The sequence below is a fragment of the Chaetodon auriga genome, chromosome 15 (assembly GCF_051107435.1).
Source record: "Chaetodon auriga isolate fChaAug3 chromosome 15, fChaAug3.hap1, whole genome shotgun sequence".
Classification (NCBI taxonomy): Eukaryota; Metazoa; Chordata; class Actinopteri; order Chaetodontiformes; family Chaetodontidae; genus Chaetodon; species Chaetodon auriga.
Window position 1 is genome coordinate 1,826,325 of NC_135088.1, and position 17,222 is coordinate 1,843,546.

General features: G+C 42.7%; 1 protein-coding gene across 1 annotated transcript in view; it reads left to right on the plus strand.

Moving 5' to 3' along the window:
* The window catches only part of LOC143333312 (polypeptide N-acetylgalactosaminyltransferase 10-like), a 62,662-nt gene that overhangs the window by 4,885 nt on the left and 40,555 nt on the right, over positions 1 to 17,222 (plus strand). Inside the window, exons 2-3 of the mRNA XM_076751373.1 lie at positions 10,029 to 10,131; positions 13,376 to 13,514. Of these exons, the coding sequence (XP_076607488.1) occupies positions 10,029 to 10,131; positions 13,376 to 13,514 (242 nt within the window). The remainder of the gene's footprint in view (positions 1 to 10,028; positions 10,132 to 13,375; positions 13,515 to 17,222) is intronic.

The window sequence follows — 17,222 nt, forward strand, 5'->3', positions numbered from 1 at the left end:
TCCTTTTACTGCCCCATCAGATCAGACCAAACGCTGAACAGATTCACTTTGAATGGGTGTGGCCCTCTGGCAAAAAACCCCCCTTCTGTGTATGATACACCCGTGGCTCCTGCCAAGCTCCTCTGAAGCTTCTTCTCTCCTCATTCTTCGTCTCCTCCAGGATGCATTCAAGGAATTGGACCTCAATTGATTTGTCAGGCTGGATAACGGAGGAGCGAGGATTTAGAGGAAGTATTATTCACTGAATGATCATTGTTGAGCCGGCCACACCCCATATGAAACCGTCCACTGATCAAATTGTGACCAGACGTGTGAAATTGTTCAAAGTTTCATCCCAAACAGAGCTGAGCAGCGGTGCTTTACAGGTGTGCGTGAGGTGACCTTGAGTTGATTTCATTTTTAGTTTGCAAATGTTCGATTTTTCTGAAGTAGGTGAAAAGTAAAGACGCAAAAAGCTGGTTTTGCTCACACTTATTTAAAGAAAATGGCCTTGGGGTGACTTGCCCCACATTGCACACTCTGGTGTGGCTAAATGCCTTTCAGCAGCACCCTGACAGCTCTCTGTGCTAAACCAATTTACTTGCTCCTCTTAACCATACTGAGCACTGGTCGCTGTGGTAGTGAGCAGCCTGTCTATGGCTGATGGGCTCAGTACAACACAGCACAGCTCAGGGCCAGCAGAGCAGCTTAACTCTGGTTTAGATGGAGAAATGTATGGAGGGGTGGAGCTTTAGGTGAGTCGGTGTAGGCCACATCTGTTTCGTAGCAGCACCATGTTGAATTGAGCCAAGCTCAGACGCAACAAGCAGACAGGTCACTCGTCTGAGAGCCTGAATTCTGCTGACTCTAAAGACATGACACTGACAATGGGATGCAGGTTCTGTTGTGTATCCACGCCAATCGTTTAATTTTTTCTGACGTACCATAAGTATGGTTCAGGTTTAGGCACCAACATTAAGTCATCATGTTTAGGCAGACATCATCATCATGGGTACAACAAACCAATCAAGTCTGTATTGTATTGCATCATCGCACTGGCACTGCAGTTTTTACACAAGGGGATAGAAATACACATTTTCTGCACATGGAGTTAAAATTAATCATCTAAAAGCTTGGTGGATTACTGCAGTTTGCAGCTGCTCCGTGCAGCCTGCGCCTAGCGGCACGTCGGGGGCTGTTAGCGACGCCTGTCTGTCAGCTTCGCCTCCAGCTGGGATGGGACAGGAAGCATCGTTTGAGCTGGCAGCACAGCGGCTCAGCACTTAATGGCCACCATACAGTATTTCTGAGCTGTTATTCCTCTGACTTGGTCTCCCCCAGACATGATAATAAGGAGCTTATTTGAACAGCTCAGATGGGTTTGGATGGGAGCCAGTGGAGGCTGTGATCCCAGCAGTGCCAACACAGCTGTAAATTACCACTGAAGTCCCCCAGCAGGTCCATCACAACATGCTCAAAGCTCATCATGTGTTTTTGTGTGTTCCTTTGTTGGCAAGGCAGAATCCTGTACAAAGGTGCATAAAACCTCTTTTTTTCTTGAATTTCCTGTGCCCTTTTGAAATCTTGGAACATTAAATGTATATTTATCCTGAATAATGCACAGATTTCTTCAGTGGAAAGTAGCCCCAGTGAAGATTGTTCAGTTTCTCACACATTACAAGCAACAGCTCAAATGATGTGGACAACCACTTTCCACCAGTTGAAAATTATACCTGAAATAATTTTCATCACTTTGTCACCACCACTGAGAGCCTCACAAAGTTCAGTCAGATTGAACTCTGCACTCTGGACTTCATCTCAGCTCCTCCTCATATTAAAGGAGGCTGCAGTTGCTGAGTACCTGTATGAGAATCCTGTAAACAAAAAACAGCCTCCTCCAGCACTGAGTTTAATACTATTGCAAGGTCAAGGAAGGAAGCTGTGAAGCTTTGAAGCAGTCAGGTCAGCCTTACAGTATGTACCGAACAGGCTTTTAACAACCAAACAAGACGTCTGTTAGCAACAGCGTGTGCATATATATCAAAGTGTTCAGTAGCTGTGATTTGAGTTTAAATTCAGAAATCTGCATGTTTCCCAGCTTTATCCGACAACGAGTTGTATTAATAACCTTAGAGCTGTTTGTGGGCTCTCTGCGGTCGTCTGTTAGCAGGTGATAGCAGGACTGCTTTTAGCTGGAGGTGTGTTTGTGCACAGTTGTGCAGTTTGCCCTTCTTATTGTGTTAGTGAGGTCCTCACTTTTTGTTTGTGCAAATATACATCTGGCTGTGTGTCTGTCCTCTTGAGGTGTGCTTTCTCGATAGGTTTCTTTTGTTGTTGTTTGTTTGTTGACTATGTGTGTAAGTACACGTACATCTGTGCAGATACAAAGCATGAAAGCTGAAAAGAGAAGCTGAGTGCTGCACACAGAGAGAGCGAAAGTGCACTGCGCAGTCAAAACTATGCAGATGATTACACCCATATGTGACTGCTGAACATCTCATTCAAAAGCCAACGGTCGCTGTTCTGGAGTCTGTCCATCAGATTCAGGAACCTGGCTGCAGGGATTTACTCCCGTTCAGCCACAACAGCATCAGAAAGGTCCAACGCTGATGCTGGGCGATAAGGCCTGGCTGGCAGTCTGTATTCTAGTTCATCCCAAAGTGTCGAGTGAGGGCGGGGTCAGGATTCTGTGCAGGCCAATCAAGTTCTTCCACAGCAGACTGAGGAAGCCATTCTGCTGTAATGTTGAAACAGGCCTGCACCAAACTCTTGTTAAAAAAATTGAAAGCTCATTCTCGTCCAAAATATGATTATATACTGTCGCATGTAGCACATGCTAATAATAACATCAAGCAGACTGTCATGTTGTTAAGTAAGGCCATGGTGCTAAAATGACATATTGATCTTGATCTTGATTATCATCCGACTGTAGATAAACATATCAAGATTCACATTTTTTGAATGATCACTTTGTTTCAATTTGTGCTTGTTTGTACAAAGAAATGAAGCCACTCTTAGGATTTACGGGCTGAGAGGGGCTCGATGTGACATTTTCTGGAAAGTTAAATGTATCACGAGAACTGCTATCCTCTGCCAAAAAAGCCACCGGCTGCAGGGCCTTTTAAAATTGCAGCTGCACTTTGCCTCGTGGCTGCTTTCCATCGCTCGCGGTGCAGTTATGGAAAAACAACAAAAACAACAACAAAAAACACTTTGTGTGTAGCATGGATCCCACAATGTCTTCGTGTCCCTGTCTTCATCCTTGATCTTTACTTCGATTTGACGGTTAAACTCAAAAGGGAGCAAGAGCTGTCATCTGGATTCATCTCTGGCCATTTCAGGGAAACAGCATGTGGCCCAAACATTTTTTAAGACCCGTGTTCACAGCACAATCCATCAATATCTGAGCAGAAAGCCTGAGACCTCAGGAGGCGGAGGATTCCATGAGTCCTGGCCTCTCTGCCTGCTCTCTCTCTCTCAGCACGACTGTGGATAATGACTCCTTTTGGGAGATAATGGACTGTGCAGTGGCCTCACTGAGCTCCTCTGTGAGGGAGTTTGGAGTGCCTCGCCACAGGAGCCTCCGCCTGGAGGTCCTCTGCCTCAAGCTCATGTCTAGCTCACACAGAACGGATGCCCAGAGGCATATGCATCTATATCACAACAGGGCTGCTGAGCCTGAAAGGGGGTCTGTGTGCTGCTTCTCTGAAGGTGTGACAAAAAGACACACTTTATGTTTTTTGATGCTTCCTTTTGTGACTCAAACGGGATGATAATTATGCTCTGCCTACTGGAAGAGTTAGTAGAGAATTTTTTGTTAGCATGTTAGCTTTAAAGGATAAAAATATGTCAAGGCTGTGTCTCTGTCAGATTTTTGTGGACTTCTGCTATCAGTAGCCAAAAAAAACCCCCAAAAAACATGAATGCAGCTTTAACGTATTTTCTACACAGCAACGGACCTTTTTCAGCCGGTGTTTTGACTTGTGAATGGACATCCCTGAAACTTCTTCATCTGTCTCCAGCCTGTCCTCTCACTGAACTGACGCAGGAGTAGGTCAGTTAGTGCAAGCTGAAGTCTCTTGTTCCTAGAGGAGGTAACTGGGAATTTGTGAGCCTCCAGCACAGATTGACTTGTCTGTGAAGTGGATGAAGGTGGAGGAGGAGGAGCAGAGGGATGAGGTGGAAGGGAGAAGACAGGTAATTGTGTCTCTGGGGTTCGAGGTGGACCTGTCTGCGATCTGACAGAACAGGAAGGGGAAGAGAAAAGAACAGAAAAGCTTCCTTTTCTCACTCCGCGGGAGGAGAGGAAACAGAAAAGGGAAGTATTGACCCACGGTGGTCTGATTCATCCTCCTCAGAGAATGAATGGGCAGCGCTGTTCTTATCAGACTTACTGCACGGCTGGTAATACCAGCTTCTCCTCTACACCAAACAAAGGCTGTCCAATAGTAGTCCTCTATCTCTCCTTGTACACTCTTCGTCTTTGTTCAGCACAACAGATCTGAAGGCAGCTGAAAACAAGCTAAGCCTAGTGTGTTCAAAGCCGGTGCTGGAATTAAGAAAGTAACATGCTTTGCAACGCTGCAGCAGCCTTTGGAGCTGCATATGAAATGGTAAAATGCTCTTATAATGCTTTTATAATGTTTTTTCAGTCTCATCTTTGTCTTTGAGCGAATGGAGATAGATGATAGATTATTAGATTATCCATTATCATAATTGCACAGTGAGTACATATATTTATATTTTTGCATGCTTTCCCACTGAGCATTCTCAGGCATTACTAATGCCATGCTTGACCTATACAAGTAAACTTTGTGTAAAGTCAAGTAGCTGACAGGAAAGCAAAGCTTGCATTTTAGAGACAATTCCCTGGAGATAGAGCCAGCAGCAGCTTATACTGTAAACCCTGCATCTGGTCTCACATTTGTACAGTGTTGTGATTTAATGCTCATTTCTGCTATGAAACACTCTCGTCCTTATCTGAAATATTTACTGTACGTGTTGATTTGGCAGTTAGGTTGCACTGCAGTAATGACAGCCTGGAATACAAGGTGATTTCTCCATGTGCTTCAGCAGAGAATTTAAAGGGTACAAGTGAAACCTCAGAGGTCAGTGGCATTTTGTTCTGGTTCTGCCGTCACTTATTTCTCAGCAGAAAAGTTTCTCCTTTGTGCCGTAATACATCCACTGAAGAATAAAGCCACTGCCACAAAGCACGATGAGGTAACTCTTTTCAGAAAAGGTGATGCCTCAGAGGTTAGCATGGCATTTCCATTTATTGTGACTTTCATTCGTTTTTGAGCTGTTGAAGACCTTTTCAGGTCTGGTCAGGTGCGACGTGTAAGACATTTTCAGAAACCAGTGGGAGATGGCACAAAATGGTCTGCAGACATGCTCAGAATAAGAAGTGTGGAGAAGAGTTGAAAAGCATGCAGCAGGGTGGATCTTTCATATTCCCACAGTGCAACTGAATGTTTGCTAAGCCCCCCCCCCCTTAGCTACTGTTAAGCTTTCCTTTCTTAAATGTCACATATTTAGTTTATGCTGAAAACAGCGGCAGACTTAACGTTAAGGTGTTTGTACGTTTTGACAGAATAGGTCGTTCATTGTTCGCTGATGTACACTGAAGCACGCTTCTCATTTCAAGGTAACAGCTGCCAATTTTGTCAGCTGAACTGGCAACTGTCAGCGGCCAATTTTATCAGGTGTAGCAAGCTAGCTAATTAAGCTATCTTCATAAAATCGGTTGAAAATGACTTCTCCAGCTGGCGTTTTAATGTTTCAGGCTCACTCATGTTAAAATGAAAACCCTTCAAAGGATTAAATATGAATTTGAAGGCTGCATACATGATACAAGGCCGAGACGTGAAGCTGAAGCTGCGTGTTCTGGTCACGAGCCGATGATGGGAAACAACTTGGATGCTGCAAAGAAGATATATTGTATTTTAGCTTGTATCACTAATTCAGGTCACTCTACATGAACAGTAACAACGGCTACAGCCGAGTCACACCCACACTTGTTTGCATTCAGGCAATATGTCACTTTCTTTTTAACACACCCACACACACACACACACACACACACACACACACACACACACGCATAAAAAAACTTGAAAGTGGGACTCATAATGTTTGTCCCCACCGTGGGACAGATACTTTGTAAGCAACAAACATTCAATGAATAGATGAATAGGCCATTAAAAGGCTACATGAAAGTTAATTAGCGATCAGTCATGCAGGTGAAATTGGCCGTTTCCCTCTGTCTCTCTCTCCCTTTGTCTCTCTGCTGTAAGCGGAATGTTTTCCTCGATAAAGTATGAATTTCCATTGAGTCCTGTCACTTATGTGACTCTGTGCTTTGTAATTAATGATTGAACAGTTGGTGGAGATAAAACATGGGCTGTGTGACTCATGGTGTGCTCCTGTCATGCCCTATTAGCTAGTTTATGCTGCACCTTGAATATTGATGGAGTAGAAAAGTGCCCAGAGCAGAAATTTGTTTGTGGCAGCGTGAAGCTTTGTCCCTGTGATGAGGCCATTAGGAAGGAAGCAGCAGAGCGCGCAGCGGGGAGGCGAAGACAAAGAGTAGACTAAAGATGCTGGGTTTAATTTTTTTTTTCATTTTTGTACAGTGTGAATGCCACTTTTACCAGCTTTTGTGAGGTGGGTGTTGGCGATGTGCCTGATGCTACACAACTCATGCCTGCAGCAGCGCAGTTTGACACTTTGAGTGTTTGAAATCCTACTCTGCTTGTCTTACCAGGTGAACTGTATCTGTTTCAAGTGTTGAGTTGATGAGAAAGGGTCAGGCTACGCCTGGGTTTGTGTTTAGTGAGATATCTGCAGGTGTGAGACGAAGAAAGACTGACTGTGGAATGACTGATGTCGGTATGTTTGGGATGAAATTCCAGGTGCTATATTGTAATTAATGCCCCGTTGAGACCAAAATAGTGACATTGGCAATTAATCAGACTTTGTTTTGCGACTTTCCTCCCAGTCTGAGTTAAAGGGAAGCCACATGCTGCTCAGCTTTGTGAAGAGGTGTTTCTAATACTGAAGGCAATTTATCTGAATGTAAGCAATGTTTAAACCTGCACTAACTGATCAACCACTAGGGGGCAGAAAAACATCAAAACAAGATCACAGATACGAGTCAAATGTTGGCAAACACTCTCAGGATTTACACATCCAGCACATTACTAGATGACTAAATATGTACATCAAATATCCACCGTCCCCTCAGGTCTGGTTTGGTCTGCAGTAACTCCTGAGGAAGATATTTGGCTCCTCGGCTGCACGATGTTCACACTCTTCATTGTGTAGTTGCAGTGGATTTACCAGAGCTTGTTTGCTGAAAACAGCTGCTGCTGCTGCTGTTGCTGCTGGAAACAGGATTGATGATGACGTCGGCTCTGGAGGAAAAAAATAAAAAATTCTCTGAATCCAAAACTTAATTTTGCAGAATATGAAACAGCACTTCAGCTGTGCTCGAGTGTGTTCAAACTGCACTACACTATTTCATATTTTGCAGTTATTTGTATGGATTTGTTCCACTGCATTTTCTTGTTACTCCTCAGCTCTAGTTTGCTTTCCACTGTAACCTCAAGTGAAAAGGTGCTCCCTGTGGTTGTGCACCAGCGTGATGCAGAACGACAGAAAATTCAAACTGAACTGAACTGAATTCAATTGAAGTGAAATGAATTGAATGAAAATGAATGTGCTTCTATGGTGGGGAGGAAATGGATGTTCCACTAGAATGCTGGGTTAATGCGGTGTCCACTCTCATTTCGTGCATATTAGTGTTGAGTGATTACGACAGCTTTTCTGGGAGTTAAAATCCCCTGGCTGTTTGTTCTCTGCAAGGTCCTCTACATCTGCTGGCACGGTCGCTTTCTTTTGGTTGGAAACATACAGATGGACTCTAGATTCATGTCAGGTCCGGCGTGAGACGGCGAGAGGAAATATGAAGCAAAGGAGAAGGTTGTGAGACAAGTGTACTGGTATTTACTCAGTGAAAGAAAAGCTAAAAAGACTGAACAGAAACAGAAAATCATGGCACCCTGATACTCACACTTTTAACTTGAATCACATGAGGAAAGTGATTTTTCTTTCAAATCCAGATCAATGCTGAATAAGTCTCTGCGATTCTCTCCATCCTTCATTTCAGCTCGCAGTAAGGTAGTGGCGGCTGCTCCGGTTCAATGACCTCCTCGTGCAAATCATTCATAATTGACCACATCACTCACACCACCAATCTTAATAATTAGCCACTGATTCTTTGTAAAAGAGCAGCGCAGAACAATCAGGATGCTGATTTTCCACAGTTAATTAAAGTGAAGTGGCTGTGGTTTTACCTGCCAGCCTGTCAGTCAAAGCTGTCAAGCTCAACTGTTGCTACAGACATTTTCATGAACTTCCTTTTTACTTTACTTTTAATTTTCATCACAGTTGGAATGAATGAATTGTCTTCATTTGGTTGCATGCTGTGGTTGTATTTCCTCTTATTACTGAGTCTAGTTTTATTTATATTCAGCTTGAAGGAGACGTTTCATTGTCATTTTAGTCACAGTTACACAGCTTATATACTAACTTGACTTATATACATAGCTAATAGTTAAGTATACACTCCATGGCCTCTTTATTAGGTACACCTGTTTGTCTAATGCATTCAAATACAACAGCTCAAACATAAACTTACCATTTTAAAAAACGTGTGTGAACTTTTCATTTTCTGTGATATTGTATGAACTTGTGGTATTTTTTTATTGGACCTGGATAAGGATAAGGCTTCATGCTGGAGTCCCATTGTGTTTTCCAGCTTAGTATATGCAGCATATATAGTACAAAAACCTTCTACTTCAGTGTACTCAAACTGCTTTTACTCGGTGCCAGCAGCACTTACAGTGATTCTGGCTGCTGGGGATAAACAGCTTTCACTTACTTTTGGTCTGCTTGAAATAAGCGTTTTATGCAAATTTTACAGGAATTTACAGGAATGTAAAAGTATATTGTATACTGTAAACAAGTAGGATGTGATAGAGAATATTGACACGGTGTTTTACTCTTCTTTTATATCGGATCTACCACTTTGACTGATTGGCTTGGTTGTTTCTGAGAGAGAGCAGAAGCAGATGCTGCAGGCTCTTAACACTCACATGAACACACACTCCCAGTGCTCGCCATGGTGGTTTGTTTGACTGGACTGTGGTATCAGCTAACGGCCTGGTTAATAGCATTCCATGCAGTCAGACGTGTCGTTTGTATTAACAACATTTCACTAATTGCATCCTCCCATAGAGCTAATTAATTTACTGTTGTGCTGTGATCCTATACTGAAGTAATTCCAAAAGCAGAGAAATTTCATAAATGGCTGCTTTTGCATTTTAATGGTGAGTAGAGAATAACAGCTTATGGTGATGAGGGTGTGGGGCACATGTATGTTTGTGCTTGTGTGTAATGGTAGTGAAAAGGAATGCCATTCTCTAGATGTCACACCAATGAAAAACAGACTTTCCTCCTATGTGTAGACCCCAGCTGTCAGCAGCACTTCAGGAAGAAAAGTTAAACTGGTGCAGCCTTTGACTGACAGCCAGGAGGAAGATCAAGTAGATATAAAGTGTGTTTTTTCTTCTACAAGTGTGTTAGTTGAAAAAATTTTACAGCACCAATTAAATTTTTACATAGATTATATTTGTGGAAGGAGTTTATGTTATCCATTTTTTAACCAGAACTCTGTATTTTCTTCTGTTTAATGTCAAAGACAGAACTTCTCTTCAAGGAAACATCTCAAGATAACTCAGAACTTTGATACGAAAGCAAAATGTCCTTTATTGTCTTGACAAAGATGCTCAAATTAATCCAGTTTTCAGAAACGGTACTCGCGCTCTAAACTCTTAATCTCCAGATATCAAGATGGAAACCTTTTGTGTGATCCAACAATATTTTGTTTTGTTTTTGTTATAATTCCACAAACTGACTGTCTAAGCAGCTGAAAAGACGTGATGGACGTCTTAATGGTCTGCATTTTTATCTGTGTCCTCTTGCAGGGGTTGAACCAGATGAGGAAGGTGGCCCAGGTGGGACTGGATGGCGTGCGACGGACAGACTGGCACGACTACGAGGCAATGAGGAGAGACGCTGCACGCTCGGGTACGTCCAAACTCTTTGCTGATGCTGCTGTTTTGTTTGGGCACATTTGTTGAGAACATCTGCTCTGTTTCCACACAAGGCCACACACACACACACACACACTCTGCAGTATTCTAGTGAAATTTTTGTCTGTTAATTCCTTTCAAGTGGATTTCTCTTTCTCAGAAGCAGCGTGAATCAATTCTGCGAGTACAGTTCTGAGTTCATAATTAAACACAGTTAATCTTCTACGATACGCATTGATTGAGCCCCAGGCCTTGAATGGAAAACATACTTTTGCCCTTTTATAACAAATCTAACAAATTTAACTGTCTTTTATTTGGAATTAGGTGGTACTAAAGTGGCAAATGAGATGGATTTGTGAGAGACTGGAAAAGGGGTTGGGGCTCTAAAATATCATGCAGTAAATTTTGTGCACAGAACAATAGTTTGGGGTTTGTTTTAAGCACCATGGAGGGATGCTCGCAGAGACTGCGGAGATGTGAAGTGAGTGGAGCTGTTTCAGGTTCCCCTGGTTGCATAAGTAAAATCCCATCCTCTATAGACAATGACGGGCGACTCACAGTTTAAGCACTTCCACAGATGAACACCCGTACGACTGGAATCAACTGCCTTTGAGAAAAGGCTTAAAATACAAGCCTGTGCACATAAAAATGTAAAGTTAACGTCAGCTCCCAAGGTGCCTTTGGCGAGGCCTAACATCCAGCATCAGATCTTAAACTTCTATCACATGAAGATTACGCTGTTGAGAAAATGATAACACAACTGGGAGTTTAAATAATGAAATTAAATAGCTTTTAGTTCTGGGTCAAATCTACAACAATGGTGCCAAATTCTGCTCCCAACTGCAATAAAGATGTGCTTTGAATTCACTGCAGTTCTCATTTAGATGTCTGACTTTTTCTCCATAGCATCAGTGGCTAAGGCTCATGAATGCTGTAGTATGAAATAACGGTGGCCGTAAAATAAACCAGTAGTGTTAAATTATCCCTGAGACTTGTGTGTTTCTATGCTTAGAAACATTGATAACGCCATTAAAACAAAAAACTGAAATGGGAATTCTGAGCGGAGGAAAGACATCAGGAACCTGCTGCACCTCCTGCTTTACAGCGGCTGTAAAGTGTAAAGCAGAACCTCCTGCTGTGTTTCATTCTACTCGAACAGGAAATCACACAACACACGTACAGCTGGACATCAATCAGAAAACACGCACTTCATACTCAAAACCTGCTGAGAAATGTGTAGTATAAATTCAGGACACAGCTTGTATGCTCCAGAGTTTGAAAGGCTTAGCAGCATACAGAGAGGGAGAACCACAGAAAGAGAGAAGACCCAGTACATGTAACCCCCGCTGCTTTAGAGCATCATTCAGGCCTGAGAGAACTCCAGCAGTTAAGAAAATGTGTGTTTTCTGCGAGGGATTACAGATGTCAGTGAAAGTCAGTCAAAAAGAGTGGGGGTCAGGTTTGAATGAGGGGGCCTAGAAAACAGAATTTAAGTGATATGTGTAACACATTTATTGTGCAGGGAAACGTTCAACATGAGGTAGAAGAGTTTATCTTTGAAATGAGCCATTAAAGTGAGCAGTTATTCTCCACAGTTATTACCTTCAGGATGGATCATTTCTACCTAATGGAACAAGGCCGCTCACTTTAATGTGATGCTCTCCTCTGACTGTGGATCAGCCTCATGCACGTGACTTTGTGTGTTTGTGTGGAGAGTGTTGATGAGTGGCTAATGAAACACGCAGCACAGTGATGATGATGCACGCATGAAAGGAGCTCAGTTTTTATTGTGTTTGTATGTGGAAAAGGGTTAATAGACAGTGTCTGGGTACATGTCATAAGTCCTGTGAGCTAAGTGCTGTATTTTCCAGACCAGTGCATGGCTCATCTCAATGTTTCCTCTGTCAACGGCTAACAACTGTCACAGTATATTGAGTCTCTTACCTGCTGCCAGTTTCCTTCACCTGTTCACACGCTCAGTCAGTTCTTTTCCACCCCCACTCCTCTACCAGCCACACCCACCTGCCCACTCACCTGAACACACACCTGAGATTAACTCCCAATCAGTCTAGTATTTAAGCTGCTCTCCTCACACTCACTCAGCACCAGACTGCTCTCTGTTTCCATGCAAGACTCTCCAGCAATTTTGATTGTCGTTGCAGAACCTGCCTGAGTCTGTTCTCCTCTCTGCCTTTTGTTTCTGACCACGAGTCTTACCTTACGCTTCCCTGATCTTTGTTTGCCTGTGACTGTTTGATGTGTGCTTCACCAAACAATTAAAGGGACTCTGAAATTTGATGTTATGCACTTCCTGGATCTTTGCCTGCCTGTGACTATTTGATGTTTGGTTCTTCAAACATTTCCAGAGTGTCTGTATTCCATTGAGAGACTGTAGTTCCAAGCTGATCGTTGAACTTCATTGTTGCTTAGCTGTCTCTGCCAAGCTTTGCTGCAAGCTAATCCTGCGTTGTGTTGGTACTGCAATTGGGTTCGACCCCCCCCCCCCCCACCATTACAAACGCTAATATTTGTGCATCATTCATATTTACAAAATCAATATCTGTTTTTATCTCACTAAACAAAGTACTGCACAGCTCCCAGTAAAAAGGGCAATAGGAAATAAAATGAACTCATTTTCTATATCAGACAAAAAGCACATTGAACAAATCCACTTTCCTTCTTCCAGACTGTGGTACAACAGTAAGTCGTAAAAACCCAGAGATGGACTTTTTAGATGAGCTACATCCAACACAGTCCTCAGTGCAGTCTGAATTGTTTTGGTTCAGTCCATATGTCCCCAGCCCATCGCACTTTGCATACTTTTCTTACTAAGTGAGTAACCTTCTGGTCAGCCGACTCTCTCCCATATCAGGTTCAGTTCTATATCAGAGTGGACGTGGGAAACTATTCTGGACCTTTTTTTTCTATATGTGACATCTTACAGATCAGATGATTAATTGACTGATCAGGAAACTAATGAGCAAGTGAATCAGTAATGAGAATGATGCTTCATTACAGCCCTAAACACACACACACACACACACACACAATCTCACAAACACTCAAACACTGGACCTCCATTACAAATTTCAGCCTCATCCATAGAAAGTTGCTGCTGTGGGGTGGGCATAGCTTTGTGTATTGATGTAGAGATAAATTACAAAAACTTCATTGACCTGTAAGTGTGTGTGTGTGTGTGTGTGTGTGTGTGTGGGTGTGTGTGTGTGTGTTGGATGCAGGGAATGGTGAACAGGGGAAGCCGTTCCCTCTGACAGAAACCGATCGGGTGGACCAGGCCTACAGGGAGAACGGCTTCAACATTTACGTCAGCGACCGGATTTCGCTCAACCGCTCCCTCCCTGACATCCGCCATCCAAAGTGAGTCCTATGTGTGTGTGTGTGTGTGTGTGTGTGTGTTTGTACCTCCAGGTAAATATATGAGGGCATTCTTGTAATTTCTATGTCCAGTCATAGAAACATTTTGACAGTAATTGTAGTGCCAATGTGTCTTGAATCTTTTGAATCCCTGTAATCCCTGCAATTACTTCTGTAATAATTAATAAAATTCCTCTGAGATAGATGTTCAGATTGCATGATATATGCACGAGAAAGGGCACAAGTAAATATTGTGACTTCATTCAGTGAAAAGCTGAAGTTATTAAGTCTCTGAAAACCCGTGAGAACTGCAGGTCATGGAGAGAATGTTTGGTACTGCATTTGTCAAGGATTACTGCCGCCGCCTCGAAAAAAAAACAACTTCAAAATCTTTTTAAAGTTTTAGGATTTCTCTGTAAGAAAGCAGAACCTGTCCAGACTCCTGTGAACCGTGCGCTCCCTTCCAATTTCAGAACGGTATTGTGGAAGGCCTTTAATCACAGTTTTTCTTTTGCCTGACAAGAACATTTCTCTGACACTTGACCTTCCCTTCTCTTTCATGTGGAAAGCAGCTTTGAACGCTTCCTCTCTGCCAGTTTCCCCAGGAGGACTGATTCTTTTTATCAGTGTTTATAAAAGCAGGCCTTCCTTGACCTTACACAAGTCTTGCCATGACTTGTCTGTGCTGACAGCTTCTCTATGCAATGTCTCAAAATATTTTACTATAGATCACTAGTTTTTTGTACTGGTCTGCAATTTAGTTTGAAAGGTACATGATGCAGATGCATGTGAAAATGTGCATCCTGGTGGTAGGACAGCGATGGCGGGAATGGTGGTGTGTCCGCTTCTCATAAATATTCATTTTGAACACTCGTACATGCAGATGTCAGAGCTGTCTCAAGATCTTCGGGGCAAATCCAAGAGCTTTCATGTGATTTCACGTGCTGCACCACTGTGCTGCAACCAAGTCCAACGCAGATGACAGATAATTAGCAGATTTTAAAGTCCCTATGTTTCGAATTTTGATGTGTTTATCAAAGACATGAACAGATAGATGACAGAATTTATTCCTTTTCCCTGCCTTCCAAAATGAGTCAAATGAGCATGTTCTGATCTGGTGCCCGTTGGCTGGACAACACCTTTTGTTAGGTTCTTCCAGAATGCATATGACGCTTACAAAGTGAATGAATGTGACTGCTTTCTTATCTGCCTCTGCGATATTTAAGTGTGCTTTAGGACAGCAGAGAGGCAGCTGTCACGCAAACATGAAGTGTTTACATGACAGCTGTTATAATCACAGTCAAGCTTCAGTGTGCTTGTAATGAAATTATTAGCATGTAAATAGGTGAAATGAATGAATGATGTTGCAGACTGATGTAGCCCCCGTTGCTGCCAGACACTTGTCACCCTCCTGTAACCAATCAGACGGACACACCAACTCTCCCCGCCGACCTGTGGCTACACCACCCCCCCACCCACACTGACTTCCTTCACCTTGTCTGTCCAGTATGCAGCGCCTGCCTCTTTGTGATTGGCATGTTGTCTGTGCCTCAGAGGCAACCCGTTCCAGAGCAGCGACTGACACATTCGATTTCTGCACGCTGACAAGATTTAATTGAAGCACACACACACACACACACGCGCACACACACACACACACACGCACACCTTTCAGATGCAGTTCATGCAGTGTAGCGTGAGCAGTGTTCACCTTTCCTTCTTCTGCTGCTGTCTTTCTCTTTGCACCCTTTGCAGTTTTTTATCTACAATAAAATGAAGGTTTTGATCGTTTTGAGCTGCACTGCCTTTTTTTTTTTTATTTTGCTTTTTATATTTCTCAGGGAAATTTGATTTATTTACAGGAACAGGAAAATAAAAGTATACTGGGGATCAGATGAGCATGGGCCACTAGTATAGCTGATGATGAGGAAAATTAAGGCCTTCTTCATATTATGAATCAAAGGCTATATCAACCATTATTAAAGTTGCTACAGAGGCTAAAGTCTTGCCTCTTCGTCTGTTTAGAAAAAAACCACAAAGATTGAGTTGTTTTTTTCCACTTGAACTTGCACGATCTGATTTCTCCTCTACTCCTCCTGCTCAGAGGATGGTCCAATGGGAGCACCTCCTCTTCCCACCTTCATTTATAAGGTTACCACTGTGCTCAGACCAGCTGGTGCTCGACCAAAGGCTTTGTCTAATTCTTCATATAATTGTAATTATAATTTAATATAACTGCTATTAGACTTAATACATATTTTGTCTAGGCCTGTTCCTTTACTGGATGACGACCTCAAGCATTTTAATAAAACTTATTTTTCAAAACACTGTATAGTTTTGACAATATAAACTTTATCTGACCTTCTTGAACTGCAATATAGATGTTGAAAAAAAAAAAAAAAAACAGGAATCAAACCCAAATCAACAGAGATGGAGCTGGTGCTGCACAATAAATTTGTTAACAAAAAGGTAACCAAACAAAGACTTATGGGAGGGTGAGGCTGGTGAGGGTCAAAACCAAAGTCAACAGTCCATACTCAAACAAAATCTAATGGAAAAAAGGGAGCAGAGTTCAAATATCCAAAAAACAAGCTAGGCCCTGGGAAAAAACAAAGCAAAAGTCCAAACACATACGATGTCCAGGGAAACATTCACCAACAGACTGGAAAACTTGACACACGTACAAAGAATGAACTGACAAAGACTGAGGGGAACACTTGAACTTAGGTACACCGGGGAGGGAGAACTAATGAGGCACAGGTGAAAACAGTCCGGCTGTCACACAGACGTGAAAAGCAAAATGTGACACATGAGGTAAACCTTCAACATAAAACAGGAAATAACAAAACCAAGCAAACCAGGAAACCTGGAGACCGGCAGCAAAGGTGAATTGGTCTTATCTAGTCAAACATTAGGTGCTGCACCTTTTCAAAAGCTCTTATTACAAGTGTTTGTACTATATATGGAAGCATTATTGTGACTCAGCACTGAACATTATGTCATTTTCTGTCAATACATTAAAAAAGAAGAACTTGTCTAATAATCCTTTATTTGTTTGATGCCAAAGTCAAGTGTTGTCACTATTTTTGCAGAGTGTGCTGATTTCAAAAGGCAGTTGCTAAACCACCTACACCAAGGGAATACAGCTGCTCTGTACTCTTTCTTGGTGAGAGGTTGAGACTGCCTCCAGGCCCTCCTCTTGCAGAAGCTGTGCTTCAAATTGGAGATACTCATGAGAAAAAGCCCCCCCACATTTTAATGGGTTTCCTTCTATGGAAGAAGAAGAGGTCTGCTTGATCCTCCGGCCTGTCAGCGTGATGGCTTGTGAGGTTCCACTGCCTCCAAACCCTCTTCCTGCTGAGGCTGTGAACAAGTACGGAGATTTGAATGGCACAGGGTTTCCTTCTCTGGATGATGAAGTGGCCTATTTTACATCCCACCCTCTCTCTTCCTCCCACTGAGGCTTTTCTTCACATGGTAGACACTGAGGAGAAGTACCCTGACTTAAAAAAAAAACTTTGGCCTTCCTTCTCTTGATGAGGACGCTGAGACAAAGCAACCCAACCTCAGGAGGTTCCCCTGCCTCCAAGTCCTCCTCCTGCTAAGGCTGTGCTACACATGGGGGCCATTGATGGAAAGAAGCCCTCAGCTTGTCTATAGATATTTCCCTAATTCTACTCAAGTAGTTATTTTGATGCTACCTTTGCTTCT